The 22878-nt window shown below is 43.1% G+C and overlaps 1 protein-coding gene across 1 annotated transcript in view; it reads right to left on the bottom strand.

The window, feature by feature from the left end:
* Positions 1–22878, bottom strand: part of stk32a (serine/threonine kinase 32A) — a gene marked incomplete at its 3' end in the record, with an annotated part of 110879 nt that overhangs the window by 67394 nt on the left and 20607 nt on the right. Inside the window, exon 2 of the mRNA XM_079508717.1 lies at positions 19197–19370. Coding sequence (XP_079364843.1) covers positions 19197–19370 — 174 coding nt within the window. The remainder of the gene's footprint in view (positions 1–19196; positions 19371–22878) is intronic.

Below are 22878 nucleotides of genomic sequence, written 5' to 3'. Positions count from 1 at the left end.
TTTCTCTCTCCGTGTATTCTTTCTTTCTTCCCATCCCTCTTTCTTACTTTCTCTCCTCCTTTGTTCTTCCATTCTTTTGTCTCTTCCTTCTTTCTCCCTGGCTTTCTTTCACCGTCTGAACTCACACTTGGTCCAGATAGACCCAGAATGGTGTCAGTGAACTCACACTCCGTCCAGATAGACCCAGAATGGTGTCAGTGAATCAGATATGAGAGAGAAGTTGTAATTACTAATCCAATTTACTGTGCTCTCCGTGAATGTAATTACATCGCTTGGATAAATGAGGGAAAACAGAGCGCATAGATATGGGAGCTGCTAAAGGATGAATCGAGCAAACAGTTTGATAAGCCAACGAACCAGCGAGAGACCGACCGGGGCAGCACAGAGTGCAAGCTGATCCTCTTGGCTTTTCTCTCGCTCGACTGACCCTACAAGCTATTAGCAGGATCTAATGGCCTCATTACATTCAGCCATCATGGTAGAGGGGTAACTGAAGCCCCTACCTGGCCATATGACACGGCACTGATACCATGCAGGGCACACGGACACACCTGGGAGCTGACACTGATACACACACGACACGCACGCACGCACACGCACACGCACACGCATGTATATACACGCTTGCATACAGGTTATGCACACTTGGGCAAACAGAAACACAAACTTGTGTGCAAACCACACACACACACACACACACACACACACACACACACACACACACACACACACACACACACACACACACACACACACACACACACACACACACACACACACACACACACACACACACACACAGAGTCACTCACTCCTCCCAGATACATCCTATATCCGATTATGTGCATACAGTATGCAAAGATGGCCACACAGGTGTACATTTATGCACACATGCACGCACACTGGAATGCAAAGCTACTGTACAGGTGAAAAATATGAAAACACCTAGGGGTCTATATCTTTGAAGGGGCACATGATTTCACATCTCTACTGTACTGTACAGTACTGTATTATACAGTAGGTGCGCTACTGCGCTTCAAGAATTCCCCATAGATACAGTATGTCACCATTGTCCCATGGGTAAAGAAGTGATAAATTCGGCCCAGACGGCTGGCGTAGATGTTCGGGCACCTAGGCTGCTAATCCAGCCCGACAGCGTGTCGGGTTCCAATCCCGATCCCGGTGACCTGCTTTGCTGCGCGTCACTCCCCATCTCTCTCTCCCCATTTCCTGTCAGTCTACTGTCCTATTAAATAAAGGCAGAAAAAGCCCCAAAGTATCTTAAATATTTTTGCTGAATACATTCTGCATTCTGGAAAAGCTGATGTATTGTGAGCTTGTAGCTTATAAAATCAAAGTATAAATCGGTATACAGTTATAGCTATACGTAACTACATGTTATTGTCAAATTCTACCAAACACAATAAAAGTGTCTTCAGGCAGAGTGTCATCAAAACATGTTTGATGGTTGCTGTGTTTTAGGAGCTCGTCTCTTCAAACTGTCACAGTCACAAAGTCACACAAAACACTAAAAAGTCTACCACTACCAACAAATGCACGCACGTTAACACACGTTTCTGTACTATACTTCTATACTATACTATACTATACTATACGTCAATATTTTAAGACGGTGGTTAAGAGTGCCATTCAATTTTCTTCTACAATTTTCTAATTGTAAGCGCCCAACTCCCAAAATATTTTTTAACTTAACATATTCTTTGTTGTGACGACCATGAATTACTATTATGGTCCCTAATGGGACCATAATAGTAACACAAGCACACGCGTACACATGCACACACGCACTTACACACGCACTTACGCACGCACGTATGCACACGCACACACACACGCGCACACACACGCGCACGCACACGCACGTGCGTGCGCACACACGTTCACCAAAAACACCCAGTCAGCAGCGTCAGACAAACCCTGCCTTTGAACGCAAAGTGGGAAGCCAACAAAAAAACAGCTGCTAGCAGTACCTGCCCTGATAAGGAACACTCTCTCTCGCTCGCTCTCTCTCTCTCTCTCTCTCCCCCTCGCTCTCCCTACCTAAACACCATCCCTCCTCTCTGTCAGCTCGATCTGTCAAATAGGAACAACCTGTTCGGGGTGAGTGCTAACATAAGAACTGTGTGTGTGTGTGTGTGTGTGTGTGTGTGGAGGGGGGACTTGTTTTCTTCTTCATTTTGGAGAGAAGAAACCAACAGGGGCCATCCAGTCAACTCTAAGAACGCCTGCAAAGAACCTCACTATACTATTATCATTATCAATGATGAATAATTCACATGCGTTCAGGAAAAAAGTAATTGTGTCAGCTTTGCCTCCCATCTATGCCCAACTACAACTTTAAGGACCCATTTGGGTCCACTTTCACACTTCTATGGATGCTGGGATTTTGCAGTGGATATCTGTCACTCTCAGTGGCATCTGTCATGCTCTCTCTCTTGAAAGGCACACAAACATTGCACTCTCCTTACGCCTCGTTCAGCCTTCAGGTATCTCTCCCTCTCTCTCTCTCCCTCATTCTTTCAAGTCTAGATTTATTTCCAATTAAAAATGTAATGTTCCATTCACCTCCTTGCCTCACTCTACAGCAGGGGTTCTCAACGTTTTTGGCCGGGGACCCCCGAAAATGCTTTGGCAACGTCTCGGGACCCTCGCCCCGCCCCCTCCCGACCCCCAATATAAATTGACTGCTACAATAACCTTAAACCATTTTGGGCGGGAACCCCTTTTGGTGTTTTAAGCATTGTTATAATTTAGCTATTTAAAAATAGCAGATCTACAAGCTTGTAGCGCGCCACCGAGAATTTTTTTTTAAAACCCCCTTTTTTTTTTTTTTTTTTTAATAATTTGGGGACCCCCTAAAATAATTTGGCGACCCCCCGAGGGGTCGCGACCCACGGGTTGAGAACCCCTGCTCTACAGTATAGTATGCTGCACATCTGAGAGTTGGACGTGAAACCTCCTTGCCTCCCACCACGTCTGCTTCTGATGTGGGCATAAAACATGCTTCATGAATAAAGAACATTTGAGCGCTTTTCCTGTGAGAAGACGACAAAGGCTTCACTTCACTCTTTTCAAAGCGTTGTCTGCAACAGAAGAGAGAGAGACTTGGGAGAGAAAGCACATTCATAACAGCTAGCATATTATGAACTTTCATACTTTTTCATGGCCATTAGAGTGAAAGTTTGTCAGAAGGCAAAGAGACTTTCTGATGCAGATGCTGTGTCATAGGTCAGGGGAACCTCATGATTTGACATTGTAATAATTTTATATTAACGTTGTATATAATGCAAACAATATACAGTATAGAGTGTTATGCTAATAAAACATTTTATTTAAAAAGAGGTGACAATTATAATTATTATTGTCTCTGTCCGTGTACGTGTGTGTGTTTGTGTGTCAGTCCGTCCTTCTGTCTGTTATCAGCTAATCTCCGGCTCCGCTGGCCCGTTCACTACTAAACTATGCACACACACTCCCTGGATGCCAATTCCGAATCTCTGCCCCATTTTTTTATATTACCCCTACAGATGTTAACCATACAGTACGCATATCGTTATAGTCATCTGATGGCTAAGATTGGCTTCCAAAGTTTACAGGATTAGTCCGGATCTCTACGAGTCGTATAGCGGATGCGACGCGTAGTGAGCTTGTAAGTATGCAGGTTTTGGAGAGCAACGCCATCGTACGATGAAGCAATGTGGCTTGAAAGTGTTGAGAGGATTAAGCCTAGAGTGTCTGATATTGTGTGTGTGTGTGTGTGTGTGTGTGTGTGTGTGTGTGTGTGTGTGTGTGTGTGTGTGTGTGTGTGTGTGTGTGTGTGTGTGTGTGTGTGTGTGTGTGTGTGTGTGTGTGTGTGTGTGTGTGTGTGTGTGTGTGTGTGTGTGTGTGTGTGTGTGTGTGTGTGTGTGTTACAGAGTTGTCAACAGTAGTCCCTCTGAGAGACAAACAAGAGTTCTAACGAGGATGAGTAACAAGCTGAAGCAGGTATGACAAAACAAGAGAATACCCAATAAGAGAGTGTGTGTGTGTGTGTGTGTGTGTGTGCGTGTGTGCGTGCGTGCGTGCGTGCGTGTCAGTAGAGAGAATGCAAGAGGTGATATGATGAGAGGAGAGCCCTACAACAACACCACCTCAGAGAAAGTCCCTGATGATGCAACATAAACACTATTACTATGAATGAGAGACGCAAAGGAAAGGGAACTGATGGGGGAGTTTTGGGGCAGAGAGAGGGAGAGAGAGCAATTACCTTTACCTACAATACCTTTAAATACATCTAAGAAACTGCCATTTAGGTTTCATACAGAGTGAATGCAACACATTGAAATAGTTACTGCTGTCATTTGTTTCAAAAGTGTATCCCAAGATAACCTTTCCAATGTGGATGTATATTTCTGACAGAAAAGTGCAATCCTTATGGTTTCGTAAGATCGTTGTCTCTAAGTTACATTTGATTGTTTTGTTCCTCTGTGGTTTCTCTTTTGAGAGAGAGAGAGAGAGAGGGGGGAGAGGAAGAGAGAGAGAAGAGGGAGAGACAGACGTGAGTAAGATCTAACATATGGATGAGAGAGAAAAGAGGGCTGGAGAGATCCCTGATGATGCAACATTTACTACTATTACCATGACAGCGGGACACACAAGGGATGGATGTGGAGAGAGACAGACAGATAGAAAGAGGGAGGGAGAGAGATTGGGGGGGGGGGGGGGTCTAGGCTAGTGGAGAGTGAGTAATATGCATCAGGCAACAGCTGGCAGTTTGTATGCTTTTAGTTAAATTGATGATTGAAGGATCTGATTAATGGAACTCATGCATGCATGTGTGTGGACATGAACGCATGCATGCATACTCTCTCTCTCTCTCTCTCTCTTTCTGTCTCTGTCTCTGTCTCTGTCTCTCTCTCTCTCTCTCTCTCTCTCTCTCTCTCTCTCTCTCTTTCTCTCTCTCCCCTCTCTGTATAAACTTTATACACATGCATGCATTAGTGCCATTAATCAGATCTCTATCAATTTAACTGAAGCATACAAACTGCCAGCTGTTGCCTGGTGCATATTACATCCAAACAGAAAAGTCCTATCTAATTGCATTAAACAACATCAAACTCACCAACATTGCAGCTGTATGGAAAGCTTGAATTATCCTCTTTCAATCTGTAAAGTTTTTGTTTCATAGAAATCCAGCGTAGACATGTTATGAACTATTTCCTGTCAAGAAACTCCATGCAGGTTATTTTCTTTCTAAAGTGTCACAAGTTTGGAAGCGCTCGTTATCAGTAAAGCAACCTCCTGCTGCCTCCTGCATTATGTGCAAATTCAAAACTGGTGGTACGCATGGGCCGTTTGACTGATATTCAACTAGCACTTCCAAACTCCAGCACTTAGGAAAAAAGGAAGTAGCTCATGACTGTCATGACTTGTCTACGGTGGATTTTTATGAAACAAACACTTTGCAGATAGAAAGAGGATAATTCAAGCTTTTCGTACAGGTGCAATGTTGGAGAGTTTGACGTTGTTTAATACAATTAGATAGGACTTTTCTGTTTGGATGAATGGGCTGTCAATGGGAAGTTGCACCTAGTCAGCACCTTGCTGGCAAGATAGATCTGCATATGGTCAATGACTGTGTGTGTGTGTGTGTGTGTGTGTGTGTGTGTGTGTGTGTGTGTGTGTGTGTGTGTGTGTGTGTGTGTGTGTGTGTGTGTGTGTGTGTGTGTGTGTGTGTGTGTGTGTGTGTGTGTGTGTGTGTGTGTGTGTGTGTGTGTGTGTGTGTGTGTACACACACATGCACGCATTAGTGCCATTAATCAGATCTCTATCAATTTAACTGAAGCATACAAACTGACAGCTGTTGCCTGATGCATATTACTTACAGACGGACCGACCGACAGACGGACCGACCGACCAAGAGAAAGGAAATTCAGTTGTCATAGCAGCAATGCAGTACGTAACACAGCACAGTTACAGCAGGTAGGGGTGGAGAGCTTCAAGAATAAAAATAAAAGTATAGGCTGTAGTATACAAGCCTTCACAAAGTCATAAACGCACGCACGCACACACGCACGCACGCACGCACGCACGCACGCACGCACGCACTATTTCTCTGTATACTAAAGATTTTAAAGATATTCTTTTCAATTATGTATACTGTATATTTCCGGATCTGGCATGGATGACAACCATCCCCGGGCCATGCCGTCACTAAAAGAGAATAGTCAGCACCTTCTCCTGTAGCAGGAGCAAAAGAAGAGAGCTGGCTGAAGTCCAGATTCAACTGGGTGTGCTCACTGTGCTGGCTCCCCAGCTCATCACAGAGTCAGATTCAACTGGGTGTGCTCACTGTGCTGGCTCCCCAGCTCATCACAGAGTCAGACACATGCTGGGGATCGAGGCAGCAAATGAGCGCGAGGGTCCTGGAGCAGGACGGAGTGCTCACACGCCCTGTCTACTGATAAAAATGCAGAATGCCAAAAAAAGGATCCTGCAGAACCAAGAAGCAGCAAGGCCAGAAACGGCTATTAGAAGAAGTAGTAACTGGCGAGCTTCTTCAAGACGAGTACCGTCACGGCACTGACTCAGTCGCGAGGGAAGCAATTGAAAATTAACTTTTAGGCTACTTGCAGACAGTTGCAGTCACTAGTATGTCGAGAACACCGAGCTATCTTTGCATACCTAGCCCAGTTCCCCTTCCAAAAAGGCTTGCAGTATCATTGGTAACAATGCAACCTGCCACAGCATGGCATCAGCATGAATCAGTCTGTTGTTGATACATTGTGCAGTTGTATATTTGCAAACGGGGAAGGCAACCCTCAAAATGTAGGAATTAAAACAATTCAAAAAAGGAAGTGTGGTATCGTAAAATATAGTCCATACGCCATAATGCAATATTCTGTCAATAATTATACTATACATTTAGGTCACTGTTTATTTGACTGCTAATTTGGGATGCAGGTTCATGTTGTCAATGTAAAACTCATCAGTCTTGGCTGGCCGCGGTGGTCAGTCATATGGGGCCCTGGGCTCCATGCTCAGGGTCTAAGGGGAAGCTCTGTTCTCTCTGTATTTGTACTTCTGAATAAATACTTTGATGGATCTTCAGTTCACCTTTCTGCCTGCGTTTCTCCGATTCGATCTGATGCTTTTGACGAGGTTTTTCACTACTCTACAGTTTGCTTTAGATAGAGTTCATTCATCTCTACTTTAGTGAGTTTAGGGTCAGTTGTGTGTGAAAATACACCACATAAGCACATCTAACATTTTCACTCACATTTCCACTTTTTTATTGGCACACACCAAAAGTAAACGCTTGCGCGTTTCGGCTATGAGCCTTCATCAGAGCAACAGGCAACCCTGTCTTCTTCTTTTTTTTAATCATAGTCTGTTTTAGCAAAATGTGGCTTTGACTTTAGGCTTAAAATGGAACATGTAGCCCATTGAGATATAATAATAATAATAAAATAATACAACTTTATGACCACATTCATGACATGAAATGCAGCTCAAAGTGCTTTACAGAGCAATGGAGAAAAGCAATACAGTGAGGACATGAATAACAAAAAATTAAAAGATTAGTGTAGAGTGTAGAAGTGGGTCTTGAGCTGCGCTTTAAAAATGTCTACAGAGGCTGCCTGTCGAAGGTACAGTGGGAGTTTGTTCCACGCCGTCGGCCTGTAGAAGCAAAATGCATGCTTCCCCGTATTTTTTAGTTGCCATTTTTTTAGGCAAAGCAAGCAGGCCAGCAGTGGAAGACCTTAGGGGGCGGTTTGGGACATATTTAGGCAGGCAGTCATGTAGGTAGGAAGGTGCGAGACCATTGAGAGCTTTATAAACAAGTACAATATTTTTTAAATCAATCCTAAAAACAACCGGAAGCCAGTGCAGTGGCTTCCGGTTATATATATATAACGTATGTTACCATTCAGCACTAAAATACCTCCCAACCTTGACATCTAAGAGTGCGTCAGTGCAGCAGCAGCCATCTTCCCAGCAGCGTCTGTCTTTTAAATAACTGAACGCAGCGGCACTAGTCAGCGGGTCACGGAAGTACTGTTGTAAAGACAGTGAGCGCACGGTGAACCATTCAACGCGGGCTTTGAAGGTGACAGCCACCGAACGTGAAGAGAGTTTCAAAATGTCTAGAGCCGCACAGGGGGAACTTCAGAGGGATAGGTTGCCGCCCTTTTTAATGAAAGATTTATGTCTGCCTTGCCAGTTTAAAGTGGACTCTCATTGCACCCACTTTCCTCAATGTGAATATTATAATAGCTGTCCTGACTCAATGGTCGAATGACTCTGATCAGGAGTTATACTCTCTTGCTTGATATCTCTTCAAAATGTACCTCGCGTTTCAAATGCCTGAATCAGGGCCCAACGCATTCTCACTCCCAAGTGAACTTGTCATATTTTGACACTTGGTCAGGTCACGGTACCCTTTGCGTCTGATGCTGATGCTGAGTGAGGATGCCCTTTGATGTACCAGTGTTGGTACAATGATTCCCACCCCATCCGTATGCAAATTGGACTGCTCTGAGTCGACAGGAGTGGCCTTTGCACCACTTTTTGTGGTTACTAGCTGGGATAACGCCTCAGTCGGATTTCCAGTGTGTCAATGTGAACATACCCTCAATTAGGCCTGTCACAATAATTACATAATCGCCTAATCGCAATTATTTTTTTCTTAATCGTCAATCGTTTCCATGTTGAGAAATGTCCATACATTTAAAAAATATATAAAAAATAGCAGAAATAGCACCTATTTCCGCTATTTTGTAAATGTTTTGGAAAGAAGAAAAGGATATTAAATGTGTCTGTGATTTCTTTCTTTGTATATTTAAGTTATTTGTCATATCTGCCCTGTGCAATTTGGGATTACAAAGCCTTAAAGGCAAACAGAAATACAAATTGTAATGTTACAATATATGTTCAATGCAAATCACACAATTAAATAGTTTATCGCAATTATTTGTGTGACAATTAATCGTCAGCTTAAATTTGTAATCGTGACAGCCCTACTCTCAATCACATCTCTGATCGCCAGTCCTATTAAAGAAGGTCCACTTTTCGTCATTAGGAAGAATGATTTTCTCATATTCTCACTCTACTCACTCATAACTCGGCATCATCATCATTAGTTTTTACGTCTGGAGACTCCCGTCCAGGACAGGCTTCAGACACACCTCCTCAGGAGACTTGATTTGATTTGGCGTTATAGGGACCGCATGCCCTTGCTGACATCGACCCCAGGCAGGGTTTGACCCCTGACAGCAGAGATATATTAGTTATATACTAACTCTTCTCTTAGTTCTTGTGTCTGTTATCACACTGGCACGTCCCTAAATATTCTTGAATGACAGGAATACTGTCGTAATAGCATGGCTGACCATCACACTACTTACTACTCATTGTAATACTGCTGGCCTAGGAGCTAATCAATTGTCGCACTTGTCACAACCGCAGGATGGAATATTCACATTTTGTAAACACAAAAAGATGAAGGGTGGATTCCTAAAACATACTTGAATTATCCTCAAATCCATGAATGATTTATAATGCAGGTACAAATGCAAAGTGATACAAGATCAAAATAAATGGTGGTAGAAACAAATTGTAGCCACTAGTGCACTCTGTATATTGTACTGTACGTACAGTATTGCAGCAGCTGCAGAGTGTAATCTCATCTGCCTTCGGGTACATTGTGTTAGGCTTGATCTTATAGCGTTACAGGGTCCCATTTCAGCGATTCAGAGATTCTATTTGAGCATACAGAATATGACACAACACACCAACTCATCATTGTCGTTATTGAAAATGTTTGCATTTTTTTCAATGCACCAGAGCTACAAAATGAGATATCAATTGCATCCATTTTTGCCAACAGTTATTTGGAAGTACCCAGTTATTGTCTCCACCAGGCCAAAGGCATGGGGAGAGAGTATGTTTTGCACTCCGTCCGTGTGTCCTTCCTTCCTTCCTTCCGTCCGTCCGTTATCAGCTAATCTCCGGTACCGTTGGCCCGATCCATGCCAAACTGTGCACACACACTCCATGGATGCCAACGATGAACCTCTGCCCCAAATATTCCTCAACGGCCTGTTATAGCGCCACCATGAGGCCGATTTAGGCAAAACACATTTCTGTTGATTACCCGTACACATTTTATCCATACATCACACAATTCGGTATACACTATCTACATAGTCATGTGATCAACACGGATTTGCACCATTTCCCATCTTCCATCCTGATTGGCTAATATTGGCTTCCAAAGCTCACATGAATGGTCCGTTTCGAACAAAATGCCACAAATCACAAAAACAGTGTGCAATTTCCGTGAAATTATACACGCACATTTCCACTAGGCCGAGGACGACATGCCACTCATTATTTTCCAAATCAGCCTCATGGTGGCGCTATAACAGGCCAATTCCTGTTTTTAGCTATAACTGCATCAATCTGTATACAACTTATGTATGCGCACTCCCTAGAGGCCATAGAAAAACGTTTTCCATGCATCCCTCCACATCTGCCGGTTATAGCGCCACCATGAGGCCGATTTTCTGCTAAACACATTGCTTATGTTAGTCGCACAGATTTCATCCAAATCTCACGCAAATCGGTACACACGATCTCTGTAGTCATGTGATCAAGACGAGTCTGTTGGATTTCTCAGATTCTACACTGATTGGCTAACATTGCCTTCCAAAGTTTTCAAAGTGTTTTGTTCAAAATGCTGCACATGTCCTGCTCATCCAGAATTCTATCCTCAGAGATGCTATGAGTGATCTGGCTCTGCATTTCCTCAACAAAATGAAGAAAATTGTTGCAAAAAACAAACAAACAAAAAAACATGTTTATATTACTCCTAAACATTTTGCCAAACATCACACACAGTCCTATCCTCCTGGTGGAGACCTGTGCCCAGAAGGGCACTTTTTCTAGTTTCAACTTGATTGCATTGGTTAATTTACGTATTTTTCTGTGAACTTGAAATGAGAGTTGAAGCAATCTTCTAAAATGTATGAGTATGATCGGTAACATTAATTCCTGTGAAGTAATCGAGGACTGAACCTGACTTGATATCATATTTATGCCTTACGGTATCGATTTCAGTTCTGACATTAGGGCCAATGATAGACGTGTATTTGACAATTCTATCTTTAACAAAAATGTTTGACTGAAATACAGTACATTTCAATTTGTTTGTGAATACTTCTTTACAAGCTATGCATGTGAGCCAACTGATGTTTATCATCCCCAAATAAACACCCAAATAACCATATTTGAACTGGGGACCCTCCACCATGACAAGCACTTGGAATTGTAGGAGTTGAGGCATTACATTTAGTTGGACTCAGTTCCACAGATAAATATTGTGAAAATAGCCAAACTACAAGCTCACAACTTTGTGAGGATTGTTCCATTAATTAATTGATTAATACAACTCATAGCAAATGTATGAGAATATGCATAGGGACATTTGTATGTATGTATGACTCTCCCTACTGTGAAACTCCTTCACTGATTGTTTTAAATATAATCTATACTATTTAAAGGAGCATTCAGTGATTTGGGTGATTTGGAAAACCACCCAGCACGCTCTACAGTGGGGGGAAGTGCAACAGGCCAACAGCATGTGCACCAAGGCCCGCCCCCAGTCGATCATGATTGGAGGAAGGCCCCTCTCATCCTGATTGGATGAAGGCTTTGCCACCCGCCACCAAAACTGAAACTAGGGTTTTTTGACCCCAGGGGCTCACTGGGGACAGGGAGGAACTCCTTATATGGTCAGCACACTCTATAGTAGGGAGGATTATCCAGAAAAAAAGAAAAAATAAGTGATATTTGAATTAAGTAAAATCACTGAATATACCTTTAAAGTCACTTCCAAAGAGCAACATGCATACAGTAGTCCAGCCCAGTAGAATGCCAGGCAAAGAGCATAATGCACACATGGGTCAATAGACTCCAATCACTGTCAATAAGCGTTGCTGACACAGGAAGCCATGCAAACACAGTCTGCCTCCATGCACGGATCGTTAAGCCCCCCTAACTGCTTTAACCTATCAGGTGCCTCCATGCACGGATCGTTAAGCCCCCCTAACTGCTTTAACCTATCAGGGTTTCCTGTATGAAATATTGAGACAAATTGACTGGTTACGAACACCTGTGGTCAGACATCATGTGAATTTCCATTACGGTGTTCCGGACGACACTGCAGGACAGCGCAAGCCTCGTGAGGTTTCTACCGAAGCCACTGTGGACTGTGTGGAGTATATTATTGACGCATTGATTGAGCTAACTGTTCAAACTGCAGTTTGTAAAGAGTGAAAACTTGAACTTGTGTCTGCTGGACTACAGTAGGTGATGCAGTCTACTAGTCAGTAACCTCTCGTCACCGCCACCGGGCATTACACACAGCGGAAAACATGCTGTTCATTACCAATTGCCCAGTGTTATCCGGTTGAGAGCCCGCTTTCCATATATGATCATTTGCAAACACACATGCATGCACCATTTCCATATCGCCCTCGACCCAGACCGGATTAGCAACCTGCAAAGCGACTTGATCCCAGTCTATGTAGCCAATTAATTACTAACACCCTATAAGTTGACTGGAATCCCCCAGGGGTCTATCCTTGGCCCTCTCATTTTCTCCCTGTGCACCAAAATCTCTTCTCTGAAAATAGCAGATCTACAAGGTCACAATGGCTCATGCTGCGACACATTTTTGAGTGAGTTTGTAGATATGCCATTTTCACAGAATGTCTATTATGAGAATGCCTACAACAAACAGTGCAGTTTATGTCTATTGTTAGGTCTATCACACCTCGTTAAACTCACCTGTACAGTACACTCATCTAACTGATCAATTGAGTACACGTCGTGACTCGTGTTATCACTAACTTGTTGTGTGCTCTGCCCCACTTCTCTGGAGTGGTAGCTATAGCTACTAGCTGGAGAGCAGTGCAGCTTCATTACACAAAGACTTGGTTACACAAAGATATGTTCGCGCGCCTTCATGCAGTGTAAGAGCCCTTTGAGAAAGGCCTTGCCTCTGTCTGTCTGTCTGTCTATCAGCCTTGATAATTGAAATGCGAGACATATTGTTCTGTTCACACAGAAATTCATTGAATGTTGCATAGTAGTTTGAGCAGCGCTGACTGACACCTTCACCCCGTCCAGTCTGTTTTGCTTGTCTTTTTATATCTGATGTGTTGCCTGGTCAATTTGATGGGCTTTAAAGCCTGTATAGGGTTTGGTGTGTTTGTGTCATGGACTCATGGTCTGAGCTATGGGATGTTTTGTTTGAGAGAATAGTCCTCAATCTACAATTCTCTGTATGGATAAACTGCAGTGATGCATGGGGCACACACAGATGATTAGTCCTGTGATGATTTAATCAATCTAGCTCTGACTATTCCTGCTCTTTCATATTCATATTTTCTGCATCCTTACAGTATATGTGTCACTTTCTCAAATCCCCCTAGTCCGATTGATCCGTCTAGGGCCGCTGGTCACCATGTCCTTGTGGATGGAGGACTCAGCCTACAGTTGGAGGCCATCGATATTGTCCTTTTCTTTTTGCTGAGGTTTGCGTGATCTGCGCAAAAGGACAGTTAACCCATTTTGGGCGGGAACCCCTTTTGGTGTTTTAAACATTGTTATAATTTAGCTATTGGAAAATAGCAGATCTACAAGCTCATAGCGCGCCACCGAGTGGCGCGCTACGAGCTTGTAGGTCTGCTATTTTTGAAAAATCGTGAAAATATTTATTTCAGAAAACTGGAGGATTTAGAAGGATTTTTTTAAATTTTGAGGTCAGGCCTAAATGGGTCAAATGATAAGGGACAATATCGGTGGCACCCAACTGTATGTGTCCCTCCAGTCTCTGCAGCTCCTTGTTCTCAAGGCACAGTCAGACTTTTGCGCCAGAATAGTGCATCTGAGCGCACCTATCCGTCAGATGTGCCCATTGTTCTGACCATTTTCCATATATTTTCTGGGGCTGTGTGTGTGTAGGGCTGTGCATGCCGGCATTTATGTTGCGTGCATCCATTCCTCCCTCATCACTCCTCACTTCTAATAACAGCTCTAGTCAAAGAAACTACACATCTGGAAAAATTGCACTTTGGTAGCTCCAGAAGATCACAAAATGTTGATAAATGTTGACAAAGCTATTCTTAGGGCAGTTAATGGCACATCTTTTTAACTGTAGGTTTGTGGCCAAATACGTATCATTTTGGGGGTCCTTGTGAGAAACACTGCTGTACACAGACAGACACACATTAACTTGAACGCATGCCTGTCCTTCCTCCCATTTGCCATCAATCCTTCCACTAAGAGATGCCTGTGCAGTCTGACTTGATGTCCCCTAAATGAGAATCAGTCTGGTGTTAATAATTGAAGCTCCCCCGAGTGATGCTTGTCCTAAAATAAACACCCACCCACAACTGGTTTGAAGTTGGCGTTGGACTTTTATGAGTGAAAACATCCTAAGGTTTTAAGCATCTGCATTGGACCTCAATGTTCCTTGCCGTTTTGAGGAGTATTTTTGTAACTTGAACTAATGTATACTGTTCAGCAGGGTTCAATTTGTTGGGGGGATCCATACCCCAGCTTTTGATATGCCCTCTCTTGTAATTTTTTCTAAATTATGTGTAATCATCACCAGTGGGGATATGTTTTATCCATGCTTCTGGTCAGACTGAATTCAATTGATGAATGGTCTTTTGTGAACTGTATAGGCCTACTGTACTGTTTGATACCGCCGCGTCATACATTATCCCTTGCATAGTCCTGCTTGAATTACCAAGTGCTGTTGAGAGCAGCTAACTACTTCAGGTGACCTCATTGTTTCTCTGTCACAGTCCCCCCCCCCTCCAGGGCCATGCTTGTATTTGTATGGAAAAGCCAGTGGCTCTCAGAGGAATCTGCAGTACAACAGCATACTCTTGTTTATCCTGTAAAACGCTAGTTAAATATGGAGGTGTGTGTTGTCGTCAGCAGAGATGCCCTTTCCCCGTGTTGATATGACGCTTTCCTCCAACCTTCCGTCAAGTGTTGTCATATATTTGCTAATGGCATTGTTAGTCACTTTGAGTATGCCACTTATTGTCATTATCACCTGTATAAGTTTCAGTATCAGTATGGTGAGTATTACTAATAAATATGATGATTATGTACACACACACACACACACACACACACACACACACACACACACACACACACACACACACACACACACACACACACACACACACACACACATCAATTAATGCCCTACTTCGTCATACTACAGTGTCACACAAAAGTAGCAAAAATAACTACTTTACATGGTGCCGATAGCCGAGGGGTTAACACGCATACACATACTGTAGGCAACAAGCTCTTGTTGATTAATACTTAAGACCAGTGCCACAACTTTTGTATTTTTCCAGTGTTTCGTGTGTCTATGAGGTGACAGTACGTACGGTTTGTATGTGCAATGGTGTATTAACTTTGTATTTCGGGTTTCTTCCTGGAGGCTGAACCCTTGACAGTCAAGCGGGCCAATGAAATAAACAGTAATATAGTGACATCACACTATCAGCCCCTCCCCTAAACCCTCCCCCTTTATCATACAACTACAGCTTCAGTTCAGGTGGATCACCACCCATCACCACCCACCAGGCAAACCAGGCATACTTAATGAACTGGTGGGCGTGTCCACATAAAAGCATGATTTTAACAAATACTGTACACTTTTTGGAAAAAGATCTTCCTCCTTATATTATACCTTATACCTAGGTATTAATACCTGATGATCATGTTTTAGGGTGGAAGAAATTCGTGGCACTCCATCTTTAAAGGAGCATTCAGTGATTTGGGTGATTTGGAAAACCACCCAGTCCGCCCCGGTAACAAAATGTGCACATGCACGCTCTACAGTGGGGGGAAGTGCAACAGGCCAACAGCATGTGCACCAAGGCCCGCCCCCACTCGATCATGATTGGAGGAAGGCCCCTCTCATCCTGATTGGATGAAGGCTTTGCCACCCAAAGCCCAAACTGAAACTAGGGTTTTTTGACCCCAGGGGCTCACTGGGGACAGGGAGGAACTCCTTATATGGTCAGCACACTCTATAGTAGGGAGAATTATCCAGAAAAAAAGAAAAAATAAGTGATATTTGAATTAAGTCAAATCACTGAATATACCTTTAATGTATTAATACTGTATGTTTTACTATTTAGATATTTGGATCTATCCAACAAATGTTATTTTTTTTCCAGTTTCGATGAGCTTTCCATCCCACAGCGAGGACACACACACAAAACACTCTCTCCCACGTGCACTGCACACACAGCCACCGCACCAACGTCAACACAAACCCGTCGGAGAGAAGAAATCCTACACTGAATTTCCATAGAGATGAGATGAGAATTAGCCACTTCCACTTTGAGGCTAATGAATGCAGATTGAAAAGTCGCCGATTCCATCTAGACGCACGACACACGACACCTGCGCCACCGCACTCAACTGCAGAAATAGAATTCATAATTTAAATATGCATATAGCTACATAGAGCGGATGAATAAGCAAATTCGCATTGATAATTCCTCTATCTCTCTCTCTCTCTTTCTCTCATTTCCCTTTTATCTCGGTCTCTCACTTGGGGTTTGTGAGACAGAATAAAAAGTGAGTAATCTGCTTTAAGTCGTCCTTTTAAATGGCGTAATTTGTTATCCAGGGAGCTTGATGAATTGGTGTGCTCTGTAGCAGTGAAGCCCACCATTAGTAGTGGTGTACTCAGTACGGAAAGGTCTTTGTCTTTGCTCTGCTGGTTAATTGGTCAGAGGTAGAAGGGTGCTATGGGGTTAGTTAGGGAACTGTTCTACTGGATGGATGGAACAGCTAGGTCATTTGTGCGACCAAACGACCATGTAAAAGTTGACCAAAGTTGCATTTAAACTCAATTTTCGTCATTATATTAAGCCTTCGTCTAAATGGCATTATATAGATCAAAATGTGCACAGTGTTTTCTGAGTGTTTACTTAATTTTAGACTAGTATCTTACTTAGTCTGTTACATACTGTAAATGTGAATTCTAATCAGCGGCAGCTAGAGGCGGGATCAAGGCATACACAGTGCTGCCTTGATCCCGCCTCTAGCTGCCGCTGATTGGCCAGGCCGTTTTGTGCCCGGGCATCAAGTCTGCCTGAGAGTTCCCAGATGGGAGCAGGAGGGGGGAACCCAGTGTACTCTCTGCTGCCCCTTCTGGCGGAGTCAGGTTACAATCACTGTGTATCTTGTGTCAAATGAATTTTGCGGTCATATGCACATGTGAATTGCTCAAGGTCATACAGTATGCATTAACCTGCTTGTTCACACCTCACTCCAGCATCTGCAAAAAAGACACCACGTATACAGAGACCAGTCTCACCTGTCTGGGAAAATGCTGACTTGTGCAAGACACTAATCTCAAGTTGTCTCAAAGATGAAAAGGTTCAACTCCGGAGAGACTCACCTACAGTCTTTCATGTCCGAACTGAATTCGATACGTATGAAGCAAATAAGGATTGACAGCCTTCAGCTGTCTTCATCTGGTCAACATTTCAAACATTCCTAAGTCATTCAGTTCACACCAGTGATTCAAGGAGCCCTAGTTTAAAATGCATTAGGACCACCTTTGATTTTTTTCCCCTTTTTTTTCATCTCTGGGCCCTCAATCTACTCCTAATTTCTACTTTAACTCTGAGAGTGTACAAATGGAACCAAATACAGGTCCATGTGTACAGTCCAGGTGTTACAGACCTGTAACTCCTCAGGTCCCCTGGTGGTCACCCGAACCACACGTTGGGAACCAGCGGTTTACCCCCATGTATTTTCTCAGTGTCTCGACTCTCTAACAGAATTACCCATGCACCAAGAGTGATTTAAACAACTTAAAATGATAGCTTTGGGCTGTATGATGCAGCACATATTTCTGCCCGAAAAGCACTTAATACGCATTTTGCAGATTGGGTCGGGCGTCCGGGGGCAGCATAGGTGGAAAGTGAGGTGTTTCATGAATATCTTACTCAGCTGTCTCAGGGTAAACTGTTGTGTCAGGTATGGCCTCCCATGTCAAGCCTGTTTGACCTTGCCGTGCTGGGGGGCAGAGCACTCACAGCAGCACGGTGGAACAACAGGCTGCAGGTGGAGAGCAAAGGAGAAGCTATAGCACAGACAGTGACTGCTCGCTTCATCGGTGGGAAAGGCAGGAGAAAGACAAGCCGGAGAGGTGGCAGAAAAGGAACAGATGGAGGAAAATATATTGGGTGAGGTAGCAGTTGGAGGCTGTTGAGGAAAAACAGCAGTGCAGGAAAAAACTAAACTGGAGAAGCTATTTATTAATTCCAGGAATCTATCTTTCTGCATGTCTATCTGACTTTCTTTTGTGTAGCTCGAGCACTGTTCATCTGATCGACTTCACTCTTGGTGGGTGTATATTACTATGAGGACCCAAGGGAGTGCAGACGGAGTCGAGGATGGATGCTATAAACAGCCATACTGTGGTTCTTGTGGAACATATAGGGCTGACCCCCTTCTTGTTCTTTTCTCTCCGTTAAGGCGCATTTGAGCAAGGCAATTAACTTAAATTAAATTCTACTGCTTGAGTGGACCCTGCTCTTTGGCTAACTGGACTGAAGTCATACTGAACTACTGAATGTAACCTCACAAATGTGAATCAGCTTAGTGGTGAAAAACCCTGTGATGAACGAATGAGCCTGAAGCAACAGCTCACTGGAAAACATTTTATTCACCATCCTTGCAGGTTAGTATAGCCAAACCTTCAACAAAACCTTTTTGTGCACTGTTTTTCAATGTCGGGTTTAGGGCCCTCTCTCTGAGAGTGTACAAATAAAACAAATTGACCCTTACAGGTCAATTTGGTTCCATTCGTACACTCTCAGTGTTAAATGAGCACATACAGTGTACTACTTGGAGTCCCGGAGATATCAAATCAGAGTCAGTGGCCTAATATATATATATATTCAACTAGGATTCCTTGAAATTAAAACGGTGACTGCTTTTGTGAATGAATAAAGACGGCACAATGTCAAAGGTTTCGTACACAACCCTTAATTGCGTGTACTAGCGATGCAAAGGAGCAGTGGACAAAGAAGCCGATAGCCTTGGCTGTCCGTCCGTCCATATCCTACCTGTGTATGATGCGCTTGCTGCGCAGGTAGCCCAGCGCCAGGGCCACCTCGCAGATGTAGAGCTTCACCGTCACCTCAGAGAAGTGCACGTTCTGCTGCAGGTGGTAGCGCAGGTCACCTCCTAACAGCAGGTCCACCACCATGAACATGTCCTCCTCGTCCTGGAAGGAGTACCTGGGAGAGGGAGAGAGAGAGAGAGAGTGATGGAACCCATTTCCCTCTATAGTTGCGAAGTCTGGGGCCCACTTGCCGATCAAGACCCTGAAAAATGGGATAAACACCAAATTGAGACCAAATCCATTCTCCGCATCCAACTGAAAACGCCAAATAACGCATGCAGAGCAGACTTAGGACGATACCCACTAATTATCAAAACCCAAAAGAGTGCATTGAAATTCTATAACCACCTAAAGGAAAGTGAACCAGACACGCTCCACAAAAAGGCCCTCAGCTCTCACACCGTGAATCCCTGGAAAGATGTCCCCTCAGCCAGCTAGTTCTGGGACTAACACAAGCACAACCACCAGACAGAAAACAAACGGGACTACACCTGTTTACAGCAAATGACCTCGGTACATAGACATACTGTCATAAACAGAGCAACTAACTTTAATTCAATTCAATTTGAATAAATTGCTGCTACTTGTCAACAATGCAAAAACATTGAAATGCTGCTGTCAACTTTCAAAAGTATAAAGCTAATGTCGTCCTATATGGATGTATAACTATCTCTGCCTGAAAATGTCTGGCAGAGATCTTTTTATAGTTTCACAAGATAGTATTACCCAAAATGTTAATGTAACACAGCTCTGTTTACACCTCTATTTTATCCCTATTTATATTCAATATTTATTTGTACATACATTGTTTTATCTTGATTGTCTTGTTCCACTTTTGCTTTGGCAATGTAAACTCATGCCAATGCCAATAAAGATCCTTTATTTTATCCTTTCCTTTGAAATTGATTTAGAGAGAGAGAGAGAGAGAGAGAGAGAGAGAGAGAGAGAGAGAGAGAGAGGCCTAAGGCGGTGGTTCTCAAACATTTTCATGTCAACGACCCCCAAATTGATATATATTTGGCCACTATCTGAAAATATGTTTTTTTCCGGGACCTCCAGAATCATAGAGTTAAACATTTTTCATTTTTTTAGGAAAATAGCAGATCTACAAGCTCATAGTACAGCACGAAGTATTTTAGGGATGCAACTCATACATTTATTTCATAGCGATTGTTCTTTCGATTACCTATTCGGATGGAAGAACTGAGAAGTGCATTTTAATTTATATTACTTTAATAAAACATTTGTTTTACATGAATTATATGATTTCTTTCCCCAACATCGATTATTAGTCAAATATATTTATTTTTAATAATCCATTAAATTCATTAGTTTGATTAACAGTTGCACTCCTAAATTCTTTCTGAAGAAGATCCCAGTGATCGAAACGTTGAATTAATAAACCAGTGGAGTTATTCCTTACCAGTGTTGCAGACTATATTTCTTACTCCTAAATTCTTTCCCTTGTCTTAATATTAAGCATATAAGGATTCATATAGTACATGCCAGTTTATAGAGATTTTTATAATCATTCACTAGGGACACAAGATTTATCTCAATGAAATCACTGCGTGATGTGTTGCGTCGCTTTACATCACCAAAGTTGAGAGAGTTTTATGGTTTCAGATGATGAATCCCATTCAATAGCTATACTGATTTCGGGAATGTGGGAATACACGCAAATTCCAGATTAGTCTGCTCTTGGAAGGTGGGTTTGCACATCATGGCAGCAATAGCGAGGACGAAAATCAAGCTTTATTTATAATCGGAATTGAGTGCTGTGCTGTACAGGGTGAAAACTAAAAACATCAACAATAAAGTATGCAAGTGCAACAAACTTAAGTATGGTTAAAAGCTAAGGAATAAAAGCGTTTTAAGAAGGGATTTAAAAAGTCTCTGTAGAATTGGCACTTCTTACTGTATATAGAAGGGTAGGCCAAAGGCTAGGGGCGGCAGCAGTAATTGCGCGGTCATTCCTACTCCTCATGGTTCCAGGAACCTTCGGCAACTCGTTGGCTGACCTCAGTGGCCTTTGTGGGGTGTATAGGGCTCCAAAAGTTCAGACAAATATAAAGTCTGAGTCATGGCTGAGGTACGAAAGCAATGGCTGAACAAGCGTACCCTCACCATAATGAATACCACGTAATGAAAGGCAGCCAAGGACCTTAATAAAGTCCTCACAAAGCTTCCAGAGGTCTCCAAGGTACTAGAGTCTAGACATCATGACTGACACCACAATGCTCAAAGCACTATTCAAACATTTCTTTTTTTTATTTAAATGTTTTTTTTGTGTGGCTTTCGCCTTTTATTTTATATTTTTTATGGTGGGACAGACAGTAGGCTGACAGGAAATGGGGAGAGAGATGGGGGGGTGACATGCAGTGAAGGCCGTCGGGATCGGGAGTCAAACCCGCGGCACACTGCCAGACTGGGTTACCAGCCAAGGTGCCTGGACCGCTGAGCCACGGCCCAGGCCCTATTCAAACATTTCTGACACACACTCACAGCACCATGCCTGAGGCACACACTTAATGCTGGAATGCGGCCTGCAAGTCAGAAACAGAAATTCAAGGAAACGCCTTTGTTAGCTTATGGGTACTGACAGGTTGACAGGTCAGACACAATAGTCCTGTCTGCATCTTTACGTGATATGAAGCAGAAAAGGATTCATAGCTAAACTAGAAAAAGTGCACCTCGGGGCACAGGTCTCCACCAGGCCAGATCAGGTTATCGTGGCCTCTTGGACAATTTGAGGCATTTTGTTCCAAAAATGTGTTTAGCAAAAATCCACCTTTATTTATTCCTCTGCCTAGTAGGAAAGTGTGTGAAAAATGTCACGTAAATTGCACGCTGCGTTCATGATTTTTGTTCAAAACGGGCCAATCCTGCAAACTTCGGAAACCAATGTTAGGCAATTAGGATGGAATATGAAATATCGGACAGATCCGGCTTGAACACATGACTATAGAGGAGATACTGTGTAACGATTTGCGGGATGTTTGGACAGAATCTGGAGGAGTAATATAAAAATAATTTGTTTTACAAAAGTTGGCCTCCTGGTGGCGCTATAAAAGGCAGGTCAAAGGTTTTTCGTTGGCCTCTAGGGAGTGTGCATGCAACGTTTCAAGAAGATCTGTGCAGTTATAGGTAAACATGTGGAAATCGGCCTCATGGTGGCGCTATAACAGGCTGTTTTTGGGGCAGAGGTTCGTCGTTGGCATGCAGGGAGTGTGTGTCTGTGTAAAGTTTGGCATCGACCGGGTTAACGGTGCCGGAGATTAGCTGTACGCAGACGGACGGATGGACGCACGCACACACACGGACGGACAGAGTGCAAAAATACTCTCACATGCCTTCGACCTGCTGGAGGCAATTACATCAGGGACTACAGCATATTAAGCAAAGAGAGTTGGACTAGTAGATAATGGATGAGGTGTGACTGAATGGAACCCAATTTAGCTGCTTCCCATTCATGCGGGAGGAGGTGAAATCAATAATATCAATAACTTTTGGTGTTGATGTGACTTTTATTCACTTTAATAGTGATAAAAAAGATACAAATAAAAGCTATGTTTCAGAGACTTTGTATACACCATTTAACCTTTATACGGAACAGATGACGT

Source organism: Electrona antarctica (assembly GCF_951216825.1).
Source record: "Electrona antarctica genome assembly, chromosome: 8".
Taxonomy (NCBI): domain Eukaryota; kingdom Metazoa; phylum Chordata; class Actinopteri; order Myctophiformes; family Myctophidae; genus Electrona; species Electrona antarctica.
The sequence above is the reverse complement of the archived record's forward strand: the minus strand, read 5'-3'. Positions and strand labels throughout refer to the sequence as shown.